Source organism: Drosophila santomea, chromosome X, assembly GCF_016746245.2.
Source record: "Drosophila santomea strain STO CAGO 1482 chromosome X, Prin_Dsan_1.1, whole genome shotgun sequence".
Taxonomy (NCBI): Eukaryota; Metazoa; Arthropoda; class Insecta; order Diptera; family Drosophilidae; genus Drosophila; species Drosophila santomea.
In genome coordinates this window covers 15,908,735-15,933,359 of record NC_053021.2, presented here as the reverse complement: position 1 = coordinate 15,933,359, position 24,625 = coordinate 15,908,735, and the positions used below count along the sequence as shown (strand labels likewise).

Sequence of the window (24,625 nt, the reverse complement as noted above, 5' to 3'; positions counted from 1 at the left end):
CTGGCGGCCAGAACGTTGGGGTTACGGCAGCGACTTAAAGCCACAGAGAGGCAGAAGTGAAGGAGGAGGTGGAAAGAGAGGAGGAGGAGGTGGAAAAAGAGGAGGAGGAGCGTTACGGGCCAAAAGCCAAGTGGCCGAAACTGTGCTGGCGCAGGGGCCCGAAGACGGGGCTTTCACCGACCGGCTGAGTTGGGCCCGCGACTTGGGGCCCGTTTCATTTGCCAACCAGCCGCGCAGCCAAACAGTCATCGTCATTTTCGTGGTCGTGGATGATTATCCAAGTCAGCTTGGAGCGAGCATTAGACATGGTAACTGGGCTGCCCGTTGTGCTCTTGATCGTGGTCGTGGCTGTCGTCCATCCAACGCGGGCCATCGACTTTGGCTATCATCCGAGCGCCGAAGAGTTTGACAGCCTGGTGCGCCAAAGCTGGGGTCGCGATCTCCTCCAGCGTCGCGTCCAAGATCGCCGTTTTGTGCCGCGCTACCAGCACCAGACCTCCATTCGCTTCGAGCCGCCAGAACTGGATTTCCAGCTGTTCGACAAGGATCAGGATCAGGATCAGGATTATGCGCCCTCCCAGCCGTATGTCTTTGAGTCTGTGGAGGATAACCAACAGGGAGCCACAACTACCGATCAATTCCATGTGCAGAGCGAACTGCTGGAGATCAAGGAGCCACATCCTACGCACAAACCCCAAACGCAGAAGCCACAATCCGCCGGCAATGGCACCACATTTCCCATATACTTCACCCATCCAACGACCGGCATTGTCTACGCCATCAGCCAAGTGGGCGCGGGAGTGGGTCAGAATTCCAGTGTGGTGCCCACCCAAAGTCGCAACGATAGCAACTCCATTGCCATCTATGTGACCAAGGCGCAGTACGATGCCGATATGGAGAGTCTGCGCAGGCAATATGAACAGCAATGCCAGCCAATTCCACCGGGTACGGTCATATCCACACTGAATCCCGTGCATCATGGTGGCACCACCGCCAGGCCGCAGATCATTCGACTCAAGAAGCCCAAGAATCCAATGGCCAAGCCCAGTAACAAATTACCCAATCCAAATTATCGCCCACCACCGGTGATGGTGACCAGTGGGCCCATCGATCACGTTTCCGATCAGCTGCTCAAGTTGCCCCACCGTACGGGCAGCACCGCAACCACCAGCACCACAACCAGCACCACTTCAAGGCCAAATACGCGTCGAAAGAAGCGCAAGAAGAAACCAAAGAACAAGACTAAAGTGATCAAAAGGAGGCCGGGCTATGGCGGCAACAATACCAGAAGTCCGCACGGCTCCTTGCCCATCATCCTGGGCAAGAGACCCAGCACCACCAAAATCCAAACCACCACCAGCAGCACCACCACAACGCGACCACCGCCGGCTTATACGCAAGTGGAGAAGCCACATATGCCACTGGCCACGCTGCCCACCTCGAGTGTCTTTAGTCAGCACTTGTTGAGAGGCGGCCTGGAGTCGGCGGAGGAAAGTGAAACACTGGAGGAACAGGAACCACTTCCAGGGGCTGAGCCACTGAATCTTAGAACGAGGCGATGGGTGGAAGATATGCCTGGAGTGGAACCACTTCAGTCGAAAAGAAACTCCTCTTTAAAGGCGTTGATCAAGAAAAGAGTTCTCAAAAGTGCTGTCAAGAGAATTAGGAGAAGTAAAGAACCAAAAGGAGGTCCTTTGAAGAATCAGCAGGAAACCCTTCACCTTAGAAGTCGCCGCTCTTTGGATAGTCCTAAAAGTGCTGGAACAGAGAAGTCTATAAAAGCAGGAAGGGCTATAAAAGTTCCCACAAAAGAAGCTGAAAAAGAGGTCACAACTGAGGCAACAAAAGGATCACCGAAAGGCGTTGCCAAGGAGTCCAGAACCATATTATCCAGAGTATCTCCCCATGGAGTAGCAGCTCGACGGGTGAGCACTCCCAAAAGACGCTCGCCGAAGGGCAGTTCCAGAAGGCGAAGGACCAAGCAGCAGACACCACCAACCACGCAGAAGCAGGAGAAGAATGCGGGTGGCGTTCTACACATACCCACCGCCTTGCATCTGCTCCACAGGAATCACAGCCAGGATGAAGCACCCAAAGTTCGAAATAATGCCAATCAAAAGCAGAGAAATACAACTAAAATTAAAATTAAAGAACGCAAACGCGGTAGACCCGAGCTGCCCAGCTTCGATCTATTCGAACTCATGTCCGATGGCGACTACGAGGATGAGGGAGAGGAGGAGGAGGAGGAGGAAGACGACGATGAAGACTACTACTTTGAGGAGGAGCACAAGGATAAGGATACAGAGAAGCCCAATAAAAGCAGCAGCACAGAAACAACACAAAGTGATCTCAAGGAGGATAGCAGCTCCGCGGAGGAGGGCGCCGATTTTGGAGCTATGGTGGAGGAGGAAACGACGACCACGGCGACCATAACGAGCAGCGAGGAGGAGGATGCCACCTCCAGCACCAAAGACACCATGGCCAAGAAGAAGATTCGCATCAAGCGGCGACCAGTGGACTCCGATGAGGATTACGACGATGACGAGGACTCCGGCATTGCTGGCTTCTTTCGCATGATCTTCTATCCCGTCCAAGTGGTCATGTCACGGCTCATGGACGGCTTTGGCACTCCCGATGAGGAGGAGGACAAGCAGCCAGCCAGTCCAGCCGCATCGAAGTACCCCAGCTATACCCTGTATCATAGCGCCCACAGCAATGAAGCGTATGCCGAGCCGGAGGATGAGGATGCGGAGGATGACGAAGACTCCTCCTCCTCGCTGGGCAGCTGGTTTGGCTCCTGGTTTGGCCTGCAGCGACGCACCAAGAAGATCGGCAGCACCACCACCACCACCAGCGTGCCAGTGCCATTGCCCGCGCCCACCAAGGCGCCACCCGGCTGGCTGGAGTCCTGGTTCGGATTCGGCTCCACCACGGAGGCGGATGCGGAGGCGGAAGCGGAAGATGACTACGACAGTGAGTACTATGCTTTAAGTATAACTCATGCCATCTCCATGCTTGATTAGTTATTTATTTTGGGAAATTGGGCAATTTGCTAATTTATACGTTCGTTTTCTCTAACATTGTTAGAGGTTCGAATCTAATTACCGTGCAATTAAAAGCGAGCCATGCAAATTTCTTGTTATGCGAGTGGTTCGTTTAATGGCGAGATTGGCTGAATGAGCAGGAAGATAAAAGGGAAAACCCAAGGGAGAACCCAATTGAATGGCTAACGGCGTGGCTCCACCAAATGGGTTCTCGTTTTCCTTCACGCTTTCTGCACTGCCAAGACATAAAAAACCAACAACAGCACCAATACATATGACATATTTTCTCCAACGAACAGAATGGTTTTCCACCTGGTTCGATTCGCGGCCAAAGCGAAAGGTACGACGTCGTTCCACCACCTCCACATCGACCACCTCGACGACAACCACGACGCACACACCATCGGCGGCGGCCCAAGTGCCCATCCTGACCATTGTGGATCCACTGAGGAATCCACAGAACTGGATCGGCATACTGGCCCACCACATTGTCAACACCACTGGCAGTGCCATCTCCACGAGCACCAGCAACCCGCTCCTCCAGGCACTGGCCACGCGAATGACCACCAGGGGAACCACTAGCACCACAACCACCACATCGCGACCAGAGGTGCCCAGGCGCATAAGCTATGACAAGTACCAGATTTGGCGTCTAAAGCCGCAGGATGAGCAGCAGGTTCGCGCACTGGAGGCGTTCAAGAAGGGCGAGGATGGCGTCAAGTTGCACTGGCTCAAGGGTCCAAGTCTCAGGTAATAATCAATTAAGAGGTTAATACCACTTTTCACTCACTTCATCATTTTAGAGGCCTGACGGATGTGCTGGTGCCACCCAAAATGCTCGTGGACTTCCAGGGCACCCTGAACTACGAGGGCATAGCGCATGAAGTGCTCATTTTCGATGTGGGCAAGGCCATCGCCTACGAACTGACCAAAGAGGATTACCTGCAAACCACGCGACCCTCGAAGCCACGACCCACTGTACCGCCGCCCATGACATGGAATCGTTACCACAATCACGATGAGATCGTCAAGTATCTGGAGACGGTGCGAATGCGTCATCCGCAGCTGGTTGAGCTCATCCACATCGGTCGTTCCTTCGAGGGTCGACCCTTGATTGTGGTGAAGATCGAGTCCAAACAATCGACGGCGGTGGCGAATAACGAGGCTCCACACACCATCAAGCGACCCAAGCGGAAACGGAAGTCGGGTCAGGCCAATGCCGTGTTCGTGGAGGCTGGTGCTCAGGGATTGGCCTGGATTGGACCCGCGACGGCCACCTGGATGATTGCCGAGTTGCTGCGACTAATGAAGACGAACAGTGAGTATAATCAACCAAATTGGGTTTTAAGCACATAATAGGAATAAAGCTAACCCAGATCATAAGTATCGTAAGATCAGATCATAAGTATCAGTTGTGTAAGTTCTGCAAAGGAATCATTAAGTTTATTCAAATTGAAATTTTGTTGCCAATTGTCGAATGGTTCGTGTGGCCAGACAATACACATGTGTAGCTCTCGCCTGTCAGTATCAAGTCAGTTGAACGAATATTGGCGCCCAACGTGGGGCCGCGAATCCCTCTTGGTTACTGCATCATGCGAGCCAGTGCGTCGCGCATCCAGAGCACAATGGTGGGCGGCTGTTTCATCTCAGTGGGAATAGCGTATCGTCTGGAGCTGAGGAATATTGCCCGTCCCTCGCAATCCGTATACCGCATCTTACGGTGCGAGTGAAAGCCCAGGCTGGGTCCACAACTAGCTGCCTTCTTGATCTTGGGCTTGTGGGCACAGCTCCTGGTCTTGGAGGCACTGCTCTTGGTCTTGGACTTGCTGGATCTGTGGAAGAAGCCAATGCCACCACCTTTGGCCCTGGAACGGGCTCGATCCCGTGAACGACAACAGGAGCCACTGAGGTGAGTCACCTGCGAAATGGCGAAGGCGACAAGCAGCAGGCCGAACACAATGGCCACCGCCACCTGAACGTTGCGATCGGCGTTCTTTAGGTCCACCAGCAACTGGACGACATGGTAGCCCAGAGTAATCCAAAATGTTATCGTGCAGATGGCAAAGAAGCTAGCGAAAGATCCCATAGATTATCAAAGGTTCAGTGCCAGGAGTTATCAATATATGTATACTCACAACAGCACACCGAGTACCTCCAGTAGGAAGGTAATGAAGAAGTTCAGCTGATCGCTCCCGAAATCCGCTCCAAAGGATCCTCGTTGGGCGGCGCCAACGGGCTTATAGCCAGCACCTCGTAGGGCACTGGGTGCAGCTGGACCTCCTGATGCGGGTGCCAAGATTAACGGTGCATTGCCCAGCGTTTCCGGATATACAAAGCTACCGGTATCAACGCCATGTGCCTCACCGCAGGCGGCATCACAGCCAGTTCCATAGCCGCAGTCCTCATCGCATGCCACGCCCAGGCTGCATCGCTCGTGGCCCAAGGTGGCGGTGCCCAGATTGATGGCGAATCCCAGGGTGTCCCTGCCGGCGTGACCAGCGCCACTTGGCGGTTGATGCGCCGTCCAGCCATGGCGGCAGGCGCCCATGCTCTGGCCACTCTGTCCACTCTGGGCACTCTGTCTTCGGTTGTCATCGCTGTCATCGTTGGATATCATGCTATACCTGTTCTGATCGTAGAAGGTGTGCGGTGCGAAGTTTATGTTGCCAGCCCCGCCGTCATTCAGACCGACGGGCGTGGACTCAAAGCGCAGATTGCCCCCAGCGGGAGGATTGGATGTGCTACGCGAGGAGGTTCGGAATACCTCGGTCACCTCCTCCGATATACGCGGACTCTCCGAGTCCCTGGCCGTGGTACTGAAAACCAAACCAACGTGTGCGCCATGCACCGCCGATCCCCGGGGACTGGCCGCCTCCGGAATGACCATAACGCCCGGATTCACACCGGACACATCTGATGCGCCGGATTCTCTATCGGGCACGATTGGTGCCGCACCATCGTCTGGATTTTCGGTAACTTGCAGGCCGTGCGGAGCTCTGGCGATGCGGGAAACCCTCTGGAGTCTGCCGCCCAGAAGGGATGTGATGGTGGATGCTTTATTACCGTCTGGCGATGATGAGCCACTGCCCTCTGCCACTCCTCCTCCTCGTCCTCCGCCAACAGAGGAATTCGATTTGGAGCGCACGTATTGACGCGAGGACTTTCGGGGTCTTCGCCTCTCCATCCCGATCTTGATCCAACTGGTGGAGCAGTGGCAAGCTGTTGACGCCTAAATGATACACTTTCGATTTTTCGGTCTACAGATAAACTGACTAACGGACTGACAAAGGGATAACTAATGTGATCTGAGTTGGGGTACAGCGGCAACGTTGATCGGTTGAAAATCATATTATACTTCTTATTTACAATATATATATATATACATGAATATTTAATTAACCCCTTTGAATAACCCCTGAAACGTTTACTCAACAGAAAGCAACGAGGACGTGGAGTTCATCCGGAACACCACCTGGTACATAATGCCGGTCCTGAATCCGGACGGATATGCGTACAGCCACGAGTACGATCGGTTCTGGAAGAAGTCGCGATCGCAGCACCAGGCTCCGCCACCCAGTGGCCTCCTGGACTCGGCGATGACGTGGCTGCAGCAGAAACGTGGTCCGGATAAGGTCTGCTACGGGGTGGATCTGGACAGGAACTGGCTGTATCATTGGGGCAAAAGGGGCAGCTCCAAGGCGCCCTGCAACGAGTTCTACGCCGGTCCGGCGCCATTTTCCGAACCGGAAACCAAGGCCGTCTCTGACTTCCTCGTGGATTACAGGACGCAGATAAAGGTGTGCTTACAAACAATATATAAGAAAATACATATATTATATATTAAATTCTGATTCTGATCTTTGCAGCTGTACATTTCGCTGCAGGCCTATGGACAGGTGATATCCTATCCGGTCAAGGTCAATTCCACGTTCAACTCAGAAAGATTGGACGACTTTCTGGATGTGGCGATGGTGGGCACCGATGGATTGCGCAAGAAGGGCAGTAAATCCCGATATAAGGTCGATGCATCCAACGATCTAATCGAACAGCGATCGGGTGCGTACTATGCCTCTACTATGATATATAAACTAGCTAATCCTTTGGTTTCCTTGATTACTGCAGGCTGTGCGGACGCCTTTGCCGCCTACGAGATTGGGATACCCTTCAGCTACACGCTCCAGCTGGCGGACAACGGAGTGCACGGCTATCTGCTGCCCAGCAGCGCCATCGAGCCCACGGCTCGGGATGCCTTCGAGATCATTAGCGGCATGCTGGACTACATTTGAGGCTAGCCATCGGGGATCGGATTCCAGACGATATCGAAGGCAGCAGGGATTTTGGGTGGGGCTACATGTGAAAGAGTTTTAGTTCCTTTTAAACGGGCTTTGGTGGCTTGCGTTCCGGAGATCAGCAGATCACTTGCCACATTTCCGGAATACATTCTCCAATACAATTAGCTGCATTTACGCTGCATTTGCGTTCCAATTTTTTTTTTTTTTATTATTTTACACAAATTACCTTAAATTGAGATTTCCGTTTAGCATAATAAATATTATTATTATTATATGTATGTATATTATAATTAAATATCAGCAACTTTTTTTTTGGTAGTTTTAATCCCGTTTAGACTAAATAGTATGCTATAATAAAGTCTTATATTTGATCGAGCATTCGATTTCTTGGCTTTCGTGTAACGATTTGCATGGATGCCATGTAGGGGGATATTTTCTTAAGTTCTTTCGAAAGATACGCACTGTCGTAGTATTATATTCTCATATAATACACCGTGCACTACCTTTTAACAAATTACTTTCTTAAATATTCGACTGTTCTTTATCTTAACAACAAACTCCATGTGGGTATATCTTTTGGGAAGGCCATACACATAGCTTTCAAGTCAATAAAATGGAACTATAGTTTTCATAACTGTTGGTTCTTAAAGACATAACTCAAAATTCGTTCGAAATTGGAAAATTCTTTCCAGCTTTGAAAATATTCGTCAAACTTGACAAATTTCCTGTTTTAACCGTAGAGAAAGGGGATTTTAAGTAGCTCATTGATAGCGCAAAGCAAGAGCATACGGTGAATAACTATGATTATTATACTGTCAGCTAGGTTTAGCCTCAGGAACTGGTTACCAAGATGTGGAGCTCTGTAAGGCACTGCAGTGGTTGCAAACTCCTGTCCTCCGTCTAGGCGAATCTCTGGGAGACCATAATCTTGGCCGAGAGCTTGGAGAAGTTCGTGTGACACTCGTTGCCATGGAAATAGAGTCCAATGAGCAGCTTGAACTGGGCTGCTGACATGGGATACGGTTCCTGCGACATCACCACAATGGTGTCGATGCATTTGCCCGCCTTCTGTTCCGCCATGTTGGCCAGGATTTCGCGGTAATTCACAAAGGACGCGGAGCACTTGGCAATGTGTCGGACCATTTTGTCCGTGGAGCACTGCTGCATCACGGGGCGCAGTAGTGCATCCAGGACAAGGGACTGCAGATCAAAGACTATCAAATCGGGACTGCGCAAGGACTCGGCGCTATCCTGCATTTCCAGCATGCGGAGCGGGGTGCTCTCCACGTCCACCAGTTGCAGAATGGTCAGATATTTGCTGCAGCTATGGGCCTCCTCCCATGGATAACGTTTCGCCATTCCCTGCTGGCGACTGGTGATCAGTAAAACGCGCTTTTCTTTGGTGGCAAAGCGTTCGCATAGCTAAAAGAATTGCAATTCGATGTTTATAAGCCAAGCTAAATCGGGGTTTCTAACTCACCTTTGCCAAATTAAGGGCGTAATCCTCGCTGCCCGTCAAATATATATAGTTATTGTTGCAGTCGCTTAAACTCATTCCTTGAAAATTCTTAGAAATTAAACAATATATATTTAAGAAATTCTTAAATTCTTCAGCCGCTGTTATCGGTATCGGGATTTTCCTAAGTCGGCCTATCGTGAATCGATACATCCGGTAGGAGTACTGTTGACCAGTGTGGCCGTCCAGAAAAATAATTCTATCAAACTGTATTTTTATACCAAATGCATAAGAAACTAATAATTTAACAACAATACCACTACAACTTAAAAAAAATATTACATGCCAAAATAATTTCTTTGTATATTTATTTAAATACATATTATTTCACTTAATACCAAATCAGAATTAAAAACCAAGCCGAGTTGGCAGCCCCCATCGCAGAGAGACCATCTTGCATTCCGTCCAACGCCTAGCGGTGGCAGGCACTAAAAAATACCATAAAAAGCGGCGCCACCTAGAGTACACCACACTAACCAGCCAATTGGCACATATAGCCGAGCTCTTCGCACGCCCGCAAAGCGTCCAGCGCGAATGAGATGGCCGCACACAGCGACCGATTGCTGTCAAACTCAACACAGCCGTGCCGACGAACAGACCGCACAAAGCGTAATGCAAAAGAATTGAAAAAATCATCAAGTATAGAGGCCAAAAAGCGAACGCAGCAAGTCGGCGTATAATTAAACAATTGTCGTTCAATGCTTAGCAAATAAATGCGGCGATTACAGCGCAGCAAAGAAGGCGAGCGGCAAATTGCGAACTGCGGTAAGGTTCAAAGAAAAAAAACCGAGTAATGTTGAAAAGAAGTCAAACGAAATACGGATGAAGCGACACCACACACACACACACGGACGCACGCATACACTCACAAACACTCGGGCACGCAGAGGCGAATGCCGTGTGTGCTTTAAGTGAAAAATTAAAGGCGTTCCGAATGCTAATTGCATTAAGGAGAGACCAAAAAGGAAGCTGTCTAAAGGATTGCCTTGAATGTTTGTACTTTTAGGAGGCAGCAAAATAAGCCGATAAAACGGCGACCGCAATTTAGGCACACACACTCCCACATCCGCTACACAAACACCGAGTCAGGGGCCACACAGCAAACAGCACACAAACACACATGCCACTGAGAGCCTCCCATACAAGCAGACCACAACACACACACACACACATACAAGCGAGCGTGCCTTGGCAGGTTAGAAGAAGAAGAGGAAGCGGCGGAGGCGGACGGTGGAGCAAAAAGGAGGCGCCAAAGGCCCCGGAATATTGGATCAAATCGGAATAAGGCTGCATTATCTTCGCCACGAGAAGAGGAAGCAGCAGTAGCAGCAGCAGCTCTTCGACGAAGGAGAAGAGGAAGCAGCCGCAGCAGAAGCGGAAGAAGAAGAAGAAGCAGGAGAAAGAGGGAAATCCAACAGAAGCAGCAGCAGCGTATTTGGCGAAAAACTTGCATTGATGGTAATGCATGCTAGAAAACCGCAGCGTATGAACGATGGGTAATATATCAAATATAATATGCAATCTACCGTAATATCGGAAATAACAGTGATTTCAAACGCACTCACACACACACAGACACACGCACACCCATAATTGTATATTTTTTTGTTTACGTTCTGTCCTACTGCCATCTCGCTCTAACTCGCAGTGCCCGCGTTTCCTTTTTAGTCGCCAATTTTCTCCGTTTACCCTAATTAAAAGATTTTCGTCGATATATTGTTTTAACTTTGTTTATTGCTTTGATTTTCCCCCTTTCCCATCGGCATTCTCGCAATATTCGTGTTATTCGTCTTTTCACCACACAATAGTTGCTTCTCGCTCGCACGCGCTCAGCTGGCAAAAGGCCACACAAAAAAAATTCGTTCTTGTAACATTTACAGTTGCTTATTGCACTGCAAAATAAGTTCATATCCATTGTTTATCAATCGCGTTTCATTTAGTTTGTTTATTTACCATCGGTTTTTAGCCGGCTTTCGTTTGTCCGTTGAACCCAGAGCAACTAAAATTAATGACTGTCAACAAATCAATGCCGGCAATTGATAAGCGCCTCTATTGATAAAAGACAGCTCAATCGGAATTGGGAAATCGATTTACAAATGGCATTTTCCCTTAAAGCACCGTGGGTTTAACATTTAAATTAGTTTTGAAACACAAATTCAGGCACTGCCAATTGTAAATATATTTACACAAAGGATGGCAGACTAACTAGCCCAACCAAGTGTGCTCTAAAGTGTGTTTTATATACCCAACTCCATTTCAAAGGAAACTAATAAACTTTTCATCTTTCTCCACCATTTTCTAGGTACTTTGAGAAGCATACCAGCCACACATCATACCAGGTAAGCAGGACGATCCGAAATTCCTTCTCGAACTCCGCAATTAATCACATTCACATGCCAGCTTTTAGTGAACATTTTTAGTTTCGTAGTTTAGCTCCATTCGTAGTGCACCCAAAAGCCACAAAAAATGAATATAATAGCCAATGTAAATCGTATTTTATCGAACCATCGATTTCCCCTCTGTCATTTGCTGATATTTTGGTAAAGAGAAAAATCAACAAAATTGCAAATTGTATAGCCTGGATTCTGGATTTATTTTTGGTTCATATTTCTCATTATTTCTTTCAATCGCTGTCTTTGTTGTGCATCCCAGATCTTACTTTCCCGTAACCTCATCCATTTTTGAACTGACCGAATCGTGTTTCATTTTAACCCATTCAAAAACGCGGCATTGCAGCCTGAACTGATCTTAACTTGAGAAACGAATCTATACGCAACACTGCTAAAAAAAAAACAGATCCAAAACCAATCCAATTCAAATTCGATTAATCAACAAAATATCCTATTTAGAAAGAAATTATTCAAATACAATATCTAACCGAAGAGCACAAACAAATGCTTTAAATCGAATGATATATGAATGATATATAAATATACAAATTTGTCAAACTATTTTAAATAGATATCAAATGCATAACCAATTTCTAAACTCTGCCTAAGAAATAGAAACCTAATCAAAGTCAAATAGCCTTAAAAACGACGTAGTAAACAATTATACATCAATATTAAAAAAAAAACAACATGAATGTGCGACTAAAGGAGAAAAGAATTTCCAAATTATTTAACGAAATTATCAACGAACGATAACAACAAAAACACAAATGTGCCTCATACATAAAGCAACTACAATCAATTAAGTCAACAACAAATAACCAATGCAAAACAAATAGGAAACAAACCAAAGCCAAAGTCAAATAACATTGTGCCCTCGAAAACAAGCGACCAATTGGACTTTTAATTTAAATACAAACCTAATACGAATAAGTTAATTATCTATGAGGAGCAACAAAAACTCCTTCGGCAGCAGCAACCACAACACCAACAACATGGCTGTTGATCTCTCCCTTTCGACAACAACAATTGCCAATTGCAACAGCAACATTAGCAACCATAATAACAATAACAATATCGCGAACAGCAAAAGCAGCGCAGCAGCAGCTACGCTGGCAGCGAATTCAACGCCTTCAGCAGTGGGTCTCTGTCGCCTAGAAGTAAGTAATCCCCAGATCCAAGATCCCAGAAAATAATGGTTAAAAAATAAATCTAAAATTAAATGAGAAAAGGAAATAAAGTGAATAAGGACCATTAAAGTGCCAACACAATCGTACTGAGCGAAAGAAAACCAAACTCAAAAAGCAACAAAGAATACATTTAAATAAAGGAACAAATAAAACTACTCATCCATTGTCAAAAAATCAAATTAAAATAAGGCAACAGGACATAAAACATGCAGCAGCAATAAAACCTCCATTCAAATTCGTATATTTTAAACAAAAATCTGAATAAAACGACACACAAATCGCCGCTATAAAAACATTATCAACAAATTATGATTTACATACCAAACACCTAATTCTGGAAAGGAATATTATTTTACATCTCTTAAACAATGAAACACCACTCAATTATAAAGGATTATTTATTATACAGTTTATGATTATTGAACAATCAAGGATTGGAATATTATTGAATTATTTGATTTTTAACAAACCATGGACCAAAAACAAGGATTATAATTTAATTTTATCTTTATATAGACAATTATGGATTTTCAGTTCGGATAACCTGAAGACAAATAATTTGAAAAACCTATTTACTCTCAATTAAAATATAATTTACTCAGAAGACGACAACAAAAACCAAACACACGACACATTTCAAAATTCTTCTCGATTACACATTTGATTTCTCAAACCATCGGAGTTTCATTTCACCCAACTTTCCTTTTGTATCCTTTCGTTTCCATTGGCAATAATCACAAGCGAGAACATTGGCAAAAGTAGCTGGCATTATGCATTTACTTATGATTTTCCTATTGAGTAGATTTAGTTCAACTAACCAACCACCCTGCTCCCCAAAAATTAAACAACTTGAAAAGTTTAAACTAAACCGAGACTTAAATCAACTGCTATTAATAATGCAACACTGAATATACCAGTGGTTTTGTACTTTTCAAGAGATTCAGCAAGGATTTCCAATATTAATCCCTTTTCTTGGAATACAAAATGGTTTAACTTAAATTACAATTCGCTATTTACTTGAAGTATTTAATCCTTACTGCGATTTCTCGAAGAGTACTCGACAAACATTGTATTTTGTAGCACTGTGCAATTAATTTTGGGAATGTAAATCGACTAAAAACTGTGTGCGCTTCTATTTACCCGTCCAGAGCTCAAAGTACAGCAGTTCAAAGCGCGACTACGAACGCGATCGTTCCTCCAATTATCGCGATCGTGACCTGTCGCCAGGCGCTGGCGGTGGAGGAGGCGGCGGATCCGCTGGAGGAGGTGGCGGCGGCGGCGGCAGCAGCAGCGGCAATGGCGGCGGACCATTGAACAATGGCAACAGCTACCGCTCCCAGTCGCCGGACATTGATTCGCCATCGTCCCGTTCGCACGATCTGCGCGATCGCAGCGATCATCGGGGCGGAGGTGGCGGCAATGGGCGTGGCGGCAGCGGCGAGCGGTACAGCTTTATGCAAAAGATGCGGGATCGAGATCGGGAGGTCTACAAGAAGGATAAATATTCAGGTAAGTTGACTCAACTGCAAATTAGAGTTGTACACCTCATCATATGCACTATTCATTACTCCATAGATAAACGTGATCGGCGTGGCAACGATCGCGACTCGGAGTCGTCGTATCGCACCAACCATGATAGGGATCGTCGTGGCGGCGGAGGCGGCAACGCCAGCGGCAAGCTCTGCTCCTCGCGGGAGAACGACAAACGATCCGGGTCCGACGATCGCGATCGGGAGCGGGACCGAGATCTGCGCGACTTGCGCGACAAGCGGGATCGCGGTTCCGATCGCGACAGGGACATGTACAAGAAGGACAAGTACGCAGGTAAGTCCAAGCACCCATGTACCCTACATTTTCCACATCAACTAAACATATGTTTTACCTTTTTTTGTTAGACAAACGAGATCGCAGCGATCGGGGTGAGCGGACGGCGCGTTATGGCGACTGGAGCGAGCATGTCAGCTCATCAGGTGAGTCCATCTATGACGGGTTATTCTTCTCCAGGCTCTAAACGAAAATGTTGGTTTGCTTTCAGGCAAAATGTATTACTACAACTGCAAGACGGAAATCTCTCAATGGGAGAAACCAAAGGAATGGGTGGACAGAGAAAGGTAAACGCAATGGCATTATAAATATGACCAGCAAAGATCTTGGGGAAAATCTGTAATAAGAGCACCCTTGTTCTCATTAAACATCTTTATTAATGTGTTATATGCTTGCAGAAATTTGCCGCGCGATCAGCATCGTGAGAAGGATTACCGCGACAAGGATCGCGATCGCGACCGCGATGATCGTTTCTCCAGATCAAGTGAGTTAGTTGCTTTATAAGTTTTGAATATATGATTCCAAATTTGCGTTTTTTATTGCAGCATACAAACATTCCAATTCTTCGCGCGACAATTCACGACTGAGATGGAATTACGACAACGATGGCGGTCCGCCCAGTCATCGAAGGCGTTTGGATGGTGAGCATACCGCTAATTCCATATCGCCAATTTACTTAACCGAATAAAAAATCTTACCAATAGGTCGACACAACGACAATGCTGACATGGACATAAGCGGCGACTCCACGCCTACCTCGGAGGCCAGTTACTCGCTAAGCGGCACGCCCACAACACACGGAGGCGGTCCTGGCGGAGGAGGTCCCGGAGGCGGAGGCAGTGGCGGCGGTGCCGGTAACAACAGCGATCAGCCAATGGGCAATGCCCTGCCCCGTTTGGCCTCCCACCCGACTGCCAACTCCTCCGCATCCGTGGCAACGGGCACAGGTTCGGCGGGGGGAATGCACTACGGCAGCGGAGCGGGCGGTGGCCCAGTAACGGGCGCCACAATGCTGCCCACAATGTCGGGCATGCTGAATAGCAACAGCAGCAACAGTGCCGGCGGCAGCAGCAGCAATGCCAGCAGCAGCAGCCTGAGGAACTCCGTTGTCGGACACATTGGCTCCACCTCTGGCGTAAGTTTGACTTGATGGTAGCCCTGAGCGGTGGTTGTAACCTTATTTATATGCATTGCAGACAACTGTGCCCACACTGGGGAGTCAGGATCCGCACCAGCACCATCTGAACTCGAATGCTCCACTGCCACCGGGTGCCAAGGGCAAGGATCAGGCGCTACTAATGCGCCAGAAGATGCACCTGGGCCTGGGCCTCGATGTACAATCACATCACGGCGTTAACTCGGTTGGTTCTGCGGCAGATGGGTCCAATCACGCCTACAATTCGGTCAATAACTCGGTCTCCGGCAGCTTGCGGTAAGCGAGAAAAGGCATATTGAAAGACCATGGGCTAAAGATTATTAATTTTAACATTGCAGAGACTCGCCGTTGTATGTGCACCACAGCATGTCGCCCTCGTTGAGCTTCACCAAGAGTCCCATACCGACGATTGTGGGCCACACGAACAATGTGAACATCGCCTACACCTGCAATCCACCCTTTGGCCTCAAAACGACCCTCGATGGCGGAGTGATGGTCCCGAATGCCTCACCGGCCACGCCCGGCGGCAACGCCTCCTCCGGCTCCAGTGGAGCGAATAGTAGCCAAAGCATCGTGCCCGGCCTGGGCGCCGTCAGCGGAATCAGTGTGATCACCTCGATGGGCAGCAACAGCGGCGGGGGAGGCGAAGGACCGCCTACGCCCACACAGGAGCTGGACTTGAGTGGCTCAGCGTTGGAGCAGCAACAGTTGGCCGCCGCAGCGGCAGCCGCGACAGCAGCCAGCCTTCAGGCGGCGCAACAGGCCCAACAGCAGCGGAAATGTACGTATTCTAATTCTAGGGTGTTCGCAGTTTTTTTTTTTTTACTAACAATACTAAACAATGTTTGATTATTGTTATTCTAGTGGATGGCACATCGTCGGCCACGCTGAGCTCGCTGCAGAGCTGCGTGAGTTCCTCAGGACAGGCGGCAAACCTGCGCGGTCCCGAGATTTCACCCAAGCTGGCCAAATACTTCCGCGCCGATCTGATTGCGCATGTGACCAATTGGCAGGCGGAGGTGCTGGAGCGTCAGGTAAGCTGTGAGGTAGGATTTGCCTGCGAAGGGAGCACTAACTCGACCTCTGAACATACATATACAAACTCGATACATGGACTCGAACTGATTGTAAATGTTTTTCATTGTTTCTCGAAGGCGCAGAAGTGCTGTGAGGATACACACCTGTTCGGCGACATCACCTGCACGAGGATATGCGCGGAGTTGAAGTGTGCCCGCAGCCTGGTGCGAAGCACCGAAATCAATGCCACCCTGCAGGAACAAAAGTGAGTGAACCAATGCCACTTAAATGACAGCTGTCCACTTAACCAATACATTTTATCTATTATCCTTCGCAGAATTATGTATTTACGCCACCAGATCCGCCGTATTGAGGAGTCGAAGACTCAGAACGCGTTTATGTCAGACGATACTTAGGATCAGGAGCAGGTTAGGCTGCGCGTACATCGCAAGCTGTCTGTTAGGCTCAAAAAGAGCTTCTTCTGGCGCAGCTGATGATGATTGCGATGATGATTGGTCCATTGTGGCCGCCGTCAGCAGCTAGCCTTTGTCCTCGTTTCGCAGGCCCGGATTAACCCCTATATATTGAGGGTATCCGAAAATGGATTAGATGATGACGACGACTGGCGGGGGCCCCACGACAATGACTGAGAAACCGCGTGCATCCTGCTCCATCCTCCTACTTCTCTCCTCTGGGCGACGCATCTCTCCCCACCACCACAACCAGCCCGCGATTCACTTGTGTTCGGATCGAGTTCCAGTTCCCAACCAACGATATAGTGGCAGTATGTAACTGGTTGAGCGGACTGCATGGACTTGGCACAGGACAAATCAGGATAAATCAACCAACAGCTGCAACAAGAACTTTAACAAGAAACACAAAAAAACTAAAACATAATTTATAATTAGCAAAGCGTAAATTAAAAACAAAAAAAAACTTAAATAAGCATAAAGCAAGACGGAGGAAAAGCCAGAAAAATAGCCACAAATAAAACACCCCACTCAAGATAACTACAGAAGAAGATAACTACAGCCGACAAGAACCGACTTATCAAGATCAAGAAGCAATATGGATAAAGCCACGTATCTTCGAATCGAATCGAATCGAAACGGATCGAATCGAAAGAAACAAAACAAAAGATATACAAACGAAATAGGATCAACAACACCAGCAAAGCAACAACACCAACAAAAAACAAGTCAACATAGTATACTCAACTGCAATAAAAAGCTAATTAAACTATATACAAATTATATATAAATAAATATATATAAATAGAGTATATGAAAGATTGTATATTTACAACCACCCAACATAAATACGGAGGAGAAATCATGATGATAAAATGATTACGATGACAACCAAAATGCGAGTCAAGTCGAGACGAATGCACGCTTCTCGGGACGAGGAAATCGACAATTTTATATATATATTTATTTGTATATATAGGTTGGTAACCCAACGACCCGCACGCCGTTTTTCTATTTATTTTTACCGTGCGATCGAAATGTTTGTTTAATCTGCTGATCATCGGCTTGGTATCCTGCTAATTGGTGCAATTTGTATATCTTGTTTTGTAGTTATTTACCGATAAAATCCATCGCCCGGCCACACCTAAAACTGCAATTAATTTTGTTTAATTTAAAATGTATAAGCATAAAAATTTATATTTAATAACACACCATATTCTTTAACCTCCGATTTAAATTGCAGTTAGATTTGTTTTAGTTTAGTTTTTTTTGTATGCCTTTAATGTCTTTACGATATATGATCATATATATATTTTTTATTATATATGCATATATAATTTATTTGGCAAAGCGACAATTTTTTTGTTATTTAAGCGTAGCGAAGCGAAAGAAGTCACGAGAGAGAGGGGCGGGGAATGAAGAACTAACAACACGTATATAAGTGTAATTTTGAGTTTTTTTTTAAATCTAAACTTGACAAACCAACAAACAAACAAGAAATGGTTCTGCGTATTGAGCAGATTCGAAACAAAAAGAAAGCAAACAACAATTTAATAATGATAATGCTAATAACTATTGTAGATATACATATAAATAATATATAAAAAAATATATTAGCTAAGCGTCGAAAACAAAACAAAACAAAACAAAAAAACAACCGAAAAATAGAAACTTTTATTATGAATTAATTAAAAAATACAACAACAACAAAATAATGGTCAATATGTTTATTTCAATGGGCACTTTTCTCCAACAAGGAGGCGTTTCCTTTTCAGATTCGTATGTCACACACCTTGCCATACGAAAACATCAGTTCGAATCGTGCTCTCGTGAACTAAAGTCGTACGCACAAATTATTCAACAAAAAAAGTATATATTTTTCTTGCCTTAAAAATGTATAGAAACGTACATCTACATGCTTGTCGCTATTGCTCGTGCTCGTTGTCACACGTGAGTCCAAAAGAATTCGTCCTCGTTTCTGGTCTATCATTATCCAATTTTAATGTGCAGGACACTGAGTTATCAACACGAGGCACCGGCTTTTCTGTACTCACCAGATCTACGCAGACAAGTCCGAAGTATAGATACGAAGACTGTGAAGTGGAGGAATGCTGGTGCTCAGATCCTAGATGCTCGTTTCGCAGGGAATTCCCTGTTTCCTACTCGCAGCGCTCTCGAAAGTCGGAGGAAACGCGGGTAAATAAGCAATACATAATTTATATTATATATGATATGATATGACAGTTCTTGAGTATTCATTTGTTTTTATCCCAAGTACATTAATAATGATTGATTTACTCTGATTATAACTACGCCCTTAGAGTTCTTCCAAGCAATCTTCGAATAAACAACGACGCAGCTCCAGAAAAATGCATTCTTCGCGGTACTATGGGATTCCGAATTTGCCTCTGGAGTCTGCAGATGACAATTATGTAGACGGAGTGGAATATGAACTCAGCCAGAGCGAGTCCAGTGTATCACCAGTCAGCCGTTATACGACGGATGACGCAAAGTCCTCTGACACAGTTAAATCTACCGGGAAGTGCAGATGCAAGTGCTCCAAACCAGAACGCCTCCCGAAAACTATTAGTTCAAGGAGTGCCGAAGAAATCAAACCAGAACGCCTTCCGAAAACTATTAGTTTAAAGAGTGCTGAAGAAATCAAACCAGAACGCCTTCCGAAAACTATTAGTTTAAAGAGTGCCGAAGAAATCAAACCTGAAGGCCTCCCAAAAATTATTAGTCTAAGGAGTGCCGAAGAAATCAAAAAGGCGGTTCGATCGCAGATTGCAGTGCTGGAGAAATTGGAGGCAAATGGGTGCGATTGTTATATTTGTAAGCCACCACCACCAAGTAAAAAAACCATGTGTGAGTCTTCTTCGGAGTCGAAGAAATCGAAACCTAGCCAAAGTGGCCATCATGCCAATGACACTGCCAATGATTTGGTCAGAACCGAGATAATTGATCCGATGATAAGGCGTTTGCAGCGCGTGTATCTGAACAACAAGATACACGAACTGGGCATCCTGGATAGTCTGTATGATATGAGGGCGCAAATCAACGAGGTTTATAGGAACCGTAATAACTAATGGGATTCCTTCTTATGCTTACACTTGACTATTTCTTTGTATATTTTCTATAATTAAAATTGGGGTAACCGGGGGCAACATGTGCGTCTTTTCTTCTGAAAGCCAATTCAAATCTGGCGCCAAAAGTGCCGGCAAAGCTCTCTCTCTATCTCTCTCTCTGTTATTTTGAACCGTTATAGCCGGCTTTTCCTTTGCAGCGAGCGCCTCGTGCGGCCGGAAAAGCCGTTGGAAAAGCTCAAAGCTTGCGAATACCCAATAGACGAATGTGCAGCGCAGCGAATTCGCTGCTCCGAATGAATCGGAAAATGAACTTTCTGCGCGGGGGTGAGGCGGGCGAGGCGGAAAAGTTCGCGCCTGTGTGCGTGCGTATCTGTGTTGTTTTCCTTTTTTCCTTTGGCTTTCTTTTTTTTTTTAGCATTTCCCTAGCATCTCCGCTTCGTTTTCGGAGGACGACGAAACGCCAACAAGTAGCAGTTCAGCATTCGACGCGTTCGCTTGCCAGCGGACACAGGCCAAAGTAAGCGGGTCAACTTTCAGCGAAACGGTTGGGTTTCGAAAACGCCGAGTAACGGTTATCGGTTCGGGCAATTTTTCAAATATTTATTATTATTTGAGAGTGTTTCGCATGTGTAATGATATCAAAAGCGCGATAGAATCAAATTGATAAAATAAACTAGCACATTGAAATTCTTGTGGAAGTTCACTAACCAAAAACTGCCAAGGGTGAGCCAGAAAAATTCAAAATAAATCACAATTGTAATATAGTTCAATACTCAATTAATCTCAAAAGCTGGGAAATTAGTTAAAAGGTGTTTTAAATATGTAAATTCGTTTTTAAGCCAGCTATTATTGCGTGTGAATGTGAAAAAGAATTACAAATTATTGAAAAAGAATGTTGGTCATTATGCCTTTCAAAACATTGAACTTTTTACTGTTAAATGGTTGTGTTTTTAACAGATTAAACGAAAATAAATAAATATTTCTAGCATGAGTTTTATAATCGATTATCATCAATGACAAAGAGAAACTGTTATTTGTGTGGTTAACACATGTCGCGCAACTTTGCCTAATTGTTTTAAATTTTGTGATATTTGCAACTTGTTTTGGACTTTCCTGTATGCGCTTTATGATTTGCCATTTGCAAATAGTAAAAAGCAGTCGACAAAAAACGAGTGAAAACCAGTTGCAAACAGGCAGCTACAAAAAATGGCAGCCTGCATACTTTATTTTGAATGCACTTTGAAGCTGTCACATAAACCGAACAAACAGGGGAATATACAAATACACATTTATGGGTGGGGACGGGGGGTTGCCGCCCCCGTGACCCTTGTAGTGCACTCGCAGAAAGTGCGGGTCGAAATTGGAAAGAATACGTTTTTATATCATATATCATAGATCATATTTAGCTATGAACAGAAAATAAAAATGTTAATTTGCACAATTGCAGAGCAGCTTAATTATGTGTTATTATGTGCTGATTTACTGCATTTTTTTCAGTGTGCCACCCTTGAGTGGTTGTCGCGACCACTCATCATCTGTCATTGATTTGTTTTCCGTTCCATTTGCCCCCGCGAAGCCTTGCTACCCCCCTCCTCCACCCCTCTTGTAAACTAATTAGAGAAGGGTCCAAGGATACTCGCATGTCCTTCAAAATGATTTGCGGCTCTTTCGCTTATTGTGTTTGATTTCATGCACTTCTTCTGGCTGCCTTCGAAATTTATTTCGCTTGCCCGCCAAAAAATTGCGGAACGCTCTTAAAGCGAAAATGTTGGTGGGGAAATTGGGAAATTGGGAAAGGGTGTTTGCGTGTTTGGGTGTTTGGGCGGAAGGACCTTATTGACAATGGAGCATTCTGCATTCTGTGCGCTCTGGAATGCCAAGAGTCGAGAGTCAAGAGCCATAAATTTGACGCCGCCAAGTCCTTTTGGCATCCGCAGCAAACAAAATGCGTTAAAGCGGGGCGGGGTGGAGAGGGGCGGGTGGAAAATCATAAAGGAAAATTGCAGGGGCGAGAGTGCCGAGCTGATGCGGTCATTTGAGTGCCAGCAAGAGAAATGTGCAGCAAACAAAAATAATAATATTATTTTCATTATTAATCTACAGCTATTATTTGTCTCCCCATTTTCGACAAAGGGTCTTCAATGGTTCCTCTAAAGTTTTCCACAAGGAAATTTAAGTTTTGTGCTGCGAACTGCAGTTTGATGATGGAACAATCTCAATATAAAATACAATTTTTAGAGGAGTTTCTATTTTTTTGTGTGCCAAATCATTTTATTCAATAAAAAGAATGAGTACACTTAATCAAATTAGGTTAATGAAACTTTTAAATATATACATGTATCCTCACTCGTGGTTTTCTCCACACATTTATTTATTTGATTCACAGACGCCAATCAATTGAATTCCCAAACCCAAAAAACCAAAAAACCAGAAAACCCAAAAAACCACAAGCTCAGACGACCGCAGTTTCTTAATTGGTTAAACCAAATTTCCTTTGACCTTCGCCGAGAATAGAAAAATCAGAGGGCAAGGAGGGTTCTATTCAAATTATGTGCATGTATTTCACTTTCGTTTTCATTTGCGACTGTTTGTCGTTTGTCGTTTGTTTTCTTGATTTAGATTCTGGTTTCTTGTTTCAGCCGGATTTCTCTTTATGGCCAAAAACATTTGCCAGCAGTGCGGTCGAAATGTGGCTGTTGTTTCGTGCTGGACAAACATTTTCATTTTCATTTTCATTTTCGCTGCCGATTCCTTATTGCTCTTGTTTCGGCAACTGCACTCAATTTTATAGCCTCTTCGCATTTTATTTAGTTGGCTATGTTTTTTTTTTTGCCTTTTTTTGGCTTTCTGAATGGGACGATTTTCAATGGACCTCCCTGGGAATTTCCCCGCCCCCCAAAAAGCCTCGCTGTTATAATTTCATTTTCCGGCCCATATACATTTACATTTTTATTTCCTCCCGGACGCCTGCGACACAAAAAATTGTTTTCACCATGTTTTATGAGTTTGGCCTAATGTTTTGGTCTGATTTAAATGAAGTAATACAAGTGGCCCAAAGTCGAGGGCACCGTTTCACGACCCCCAGCGAACTGCGTGACACTTATACAAATTGCATTTATCATCTGGAGTTTTCCTCGACCATTTTTGACTTTTAAACTTTCACAACTCCAAAAGAAAATCTGCAAGCAAAGTGGAACGCAGTAAACACATTGTCAGCAAACTAAAACGGATAACATCCTTGCCCCACACTTCCTTCCTCTTTTTTTTGCCGTGTGTTTTATGAGGGTTTATCCAGAGTTTTTTGCACCCTAAAACCACAAAAAAAAATAAAAAAATCAACAGGGACACACTACTTTGCATACAGCTGTGGATAAATTACTAGCAATCTTAAGCAACATAATTAATCATGTACAAAATTTCAAAATTTTATATTTCTTTGATTGTTTATTTAAAATTTGTGCCTCTTTCTCCATTAACTTTTAAAAGCAAACTGTTTTTATTTCCACATATGGTAACTATCAGTTTAAAGATAGTTGTATCGGCTGTCGGAAATCAAGATACATGGCAATGAAATCGTAAACATCTAGCTCTGATTTCCCACTTTTCGGGCCTCCATTTTTATGTGCGACTTTTCTTTATAGCCGGTTGCCACAAGATGTTGCTTTGGGGCTAGCATAATATATATATAGCGTTTGGGGATAGTCCAAATCGAGTGTGGAATAAGTGGGAATGAACTGTTTACGATGCTGCGGGAAAATCCAGAGGGGCTTTTAAAAAAATATGTTTTCGTTTTCGCACTGGCCTAAGAAAACAGTAGAGCCTAGCGTGCAAAATAGGTTTTAATTTAATGGAAATTATACAAACGCTTATTTTTATGGGATTATTATTCTGTCATCTGTGGGTGGTGGTATTTACATATGTAATACATATATACATGAGTCACAGATTATTCAATTCAAGTGTTTTGGCTGTTAAGGAATGGGATTGTACTGGTAATCGAAATAATTCTTTCAATATTCCCTATCCTTATCCTTATTTCCCATATCGATTTCTAATCCTTCAATAATGGCTTTTCCCCTGGAACCAGGTCGGTTTGCCAGCATTTCCCTTATCTAAGATTGCTAAATTGTTTTTTTTTTCTGCTGATTATATCTGATTGTTGTTGTTCTGCTGCTGCTGCTGCTGCTTCTTCTTCTTTAACATTTTCCCCAGCCGCCAGCGTCGTGGTGCCAAGGGGGCGTGGCAGGGGGAGTGTGGCTTGTGGGCTGCTGATGTTTCGCATGTCATTGTCGTAAGTTGGCATATGTCACCAAGGTGTTATGCGCACATATACATACATCTATATACTCGCATTTATACATATGTTTGTGTGTGTGTGTGCGTGTACATCGTCTTTTTTTCTAAAACAACGCAAAATTGCGAAAAGAAGGAAAAACGCGGGCACACATACATTTAAAGTGTGCGTCGCATTAAGGTTTATGTGTGCGAAAAGCCAACGCGGAACATTTGTGTTTGTGTGTGTAGGGGACCTAGTTTTTGTGGGTATACTCCATCCGTGGATATCTGGAATTCAAAAACATATCTTCGAGATCTTCAAAGACTTTAAAGACTTATTAAACACTATTGTAATGATGTAA

General features: G+C 45.2%; 5 protein-coding genes across 6 annotated transcripts; 3 read left to right on the top strand and 2 right to left on the bottom strand.

The window, feature by feature from the left end:
* Positions 1-305: 305 nt before the first annotated feature.
* Positions 306-7,372, top strand: LOC120456923. Its single transcript, XM_039644062.1, has 6 exons — positions 306-2,973; positions 3,344-3,794; positions 3,848-4,362; positions 6,480-6,841; positions 6,911-7,100; positions 7,167-7,372. Exons 1-6 carry the CDS (start codon positions 306-308, stop codon positions 7,328-7,330), a joined length of 4,350 nt encoding a protein of 1,449 aa, XP_039499996.1. The 3' UTR covers positions 7,331-7,372.
* Positions 4,462-6,350, bottom strand: LOC120456924. Its single transcript, XM_039644063.2, has 2 exons — positions 5,180-6,350; positions 4,462-5,113 (listed from the first exon to the last, which is right to left on the bottom strand). Exons 1-2 carry the CDS (start codon positions 6,226-6,228, stop codon positions 4,627-4,629), a joined length of 1,536 nt encoding a protein of 511 aa, XP_039499997.1. The 5' UTR covers positions 6,229-6,350; the 3' UTR covers positions 4,462-4,626.
* Positions 7,373-7,517: 145 nt separating the features above from the next.
* On the bottom strand, positions 7,518-8,996 carry LOC120456910. Its single transcript, XM_039644040.2, has 2 exons — positions 8,817-8,996; positions 7,518-8,758 (listed from the first exon to the last, which is right to left on the bottom strand). The coding sequence occupies exons 1-2, from the start codon at positions 8,889-8,891 to the stop codon at positions 8,237-8,239; spliced, it is 597 nt and encodes a 198-aa protein (XP_039499974.1). The 5' UTR covers positions 8,892-8,996; the 3' UTR covers positions 7,518-8,236.
* A 403-nt stretch (positions 8,997-9,399) lies between these two features.
* On the top strand, positions 9,400-18,249 carry LOC120455527 (WW domain-containing adapter protein with coiled-coil homolog). 2 transcript variants are annotated; one of them, XM_039641817.1, is made up of 15 exons: positions 9,400-9,617; positions 9,859-10,348; positions 11,155-11,191; positions 13,581-13,941; positions 14,008-14,256; positions 14,328-14,402; positions 14,468-14,543; positions 14,655-14,740; positions 14,802-14,897; positions 14,961-15,391; positions 15,453-15,688; positions 15,751-16,193; positions 16,277-16,446; positions 16,573-16,694; positions 16,767-18,249. In XM_039641817.1, exons 2-15 carry the CDS (start codon positions 10,308-10,310, stop codon positions 16,843-16,845), a joined length of 2,502 nt encoding a protein of 833 aa, XP_039497751.1. In that variant the 5' UTR covers positions 9,400-9,617; positions 9,859-10,307; the 3' UTR covers positions 16,846-18,249. The 2 variants fall into 2 exon arrangements, with proteins under 2 accessions (XP_039497751.1, XP_039497750.1); XM_039641816.1 differs by having other exon boundaries at positions 9,403-9,617; positions 16,567-16,694.
* A 440-nt stretch (positions 18,250-18,689) lies between these two features.
* On the top strand, positions 18,690-20,066 carry LOC120455864. The gene is made up of 3 exons (XM_039642336.1): positions 18,690-18,849; positions 18,910-19,095; positions 19,221-20,066. The coding sequence occupies exons 1-3, from the start codon at positions 18,793-18,795 to the stop codon at positions 19,986-19,988; spliced, it is 1,011 nt and encodes a 336-aa protein (XP_039498270.1). The 5' UTR covers positions 18,690-18,792; the 3' UTR covers positions 19,989-20,066.
* The last annotated feature ends 4,559 nt before the right edge of the window (positions 20,067-24,625 follow it).

Excerpts from the sequence above, each read along its gene's own strand:
- LOC120456923 (XM_039644062.1), top strand. The coding sequence starts at position 306 with ATGGTAACTGGGCTGCCCGTTGTGCTCTTGATCGTGGTCGTGGCTGTC. Across the intron at positions 3,795-3,847 it reads CTCAAGGGTCCAAGTCTCAG|AGGCCTGACGGATGTGCTGG; the intron begins GTAATAATCAAT and ends TCATCATTTTAG. Across the intron at positions 4,363-6,479 it reads GCGACTAATGAAGACGAACA|AAAGCAACGAGGACGTGGAG; the intron begins GTGAGTATAATC and ends TTTACTCAACAG.
- LOC120456924 (XM_039644063.2), bottom strand. The coding sequence starts at position 6,228 with ATGGAGAGGCGAAGACCCCGAAAGTCCTCGCGTCAATACGTGCGCTCC. Across the intron at positions 5,114-5,179 it reads GAGGTACTCGGTGTGCTGTT|CTTCTTTGCCATCTGCACGA; the intron begins GTGAGTATACAT and ends ATCTTTCGCTAG.
- LOC120456910 (XM_039644040.2), bottom strand. The coding sequence starts at position 8,891 with ATGAGTTTAAGCGACTGCAACAATAACTATATATATTTGACGGGCAGC. Across the intron at positions 8,759-8,816 it reads ACGCCCTTAATTTGGCAAAG|CTATGCGAACGCTTTGCCAC; the intron begins GTGAGTTAGAAA and ends CAATTCTTTTAG.
- LOC120455864 (XM_039642336.1), top strand. The coding sequence starts at position 18,793 with ATGTATAGAAACGTACATCTACATGCTTGTCGCTATTGCTCGTGCTCG. Across the intron at positions 18,850-18,909 it reads GCTCGTGCTCGTTGTCACAC|GACACTGAGTTATCAACACG; the intron begins GTGAGTCCAAAA and ends TTTAATGTGCAG. Across the intron at positions 19,096-19,220 it reads GAAAGTCGGAGGAAACGCGG|AGTTCTTCCAAGCAATCTTC; the intron begins GTAAATAAGCAA and ends CTACGCCCTTAG.
- LOC120455527 (XM_039641816.1), top strand. The coding sequence starts at position 10,308 with ATGGTAATGCATGCTAGAAAACCGCAGCGTATGAACGATGG. Across the intron at positions 10,349-11,154 it reads CCGCAGCGTATGAACGATGG|GTACTTTGAGAAGCATACCA; the intron begins GTAATATATCAA and ends ACCATTTTCTAG. Across the intron at positions 15,392-15,452 it reads ACATTGGCTCCACCTCTGGC|ACAACTGTGCCCACACTGGG; the intron begins GTAAGTTTGACT and ends TATGCATTGCAG.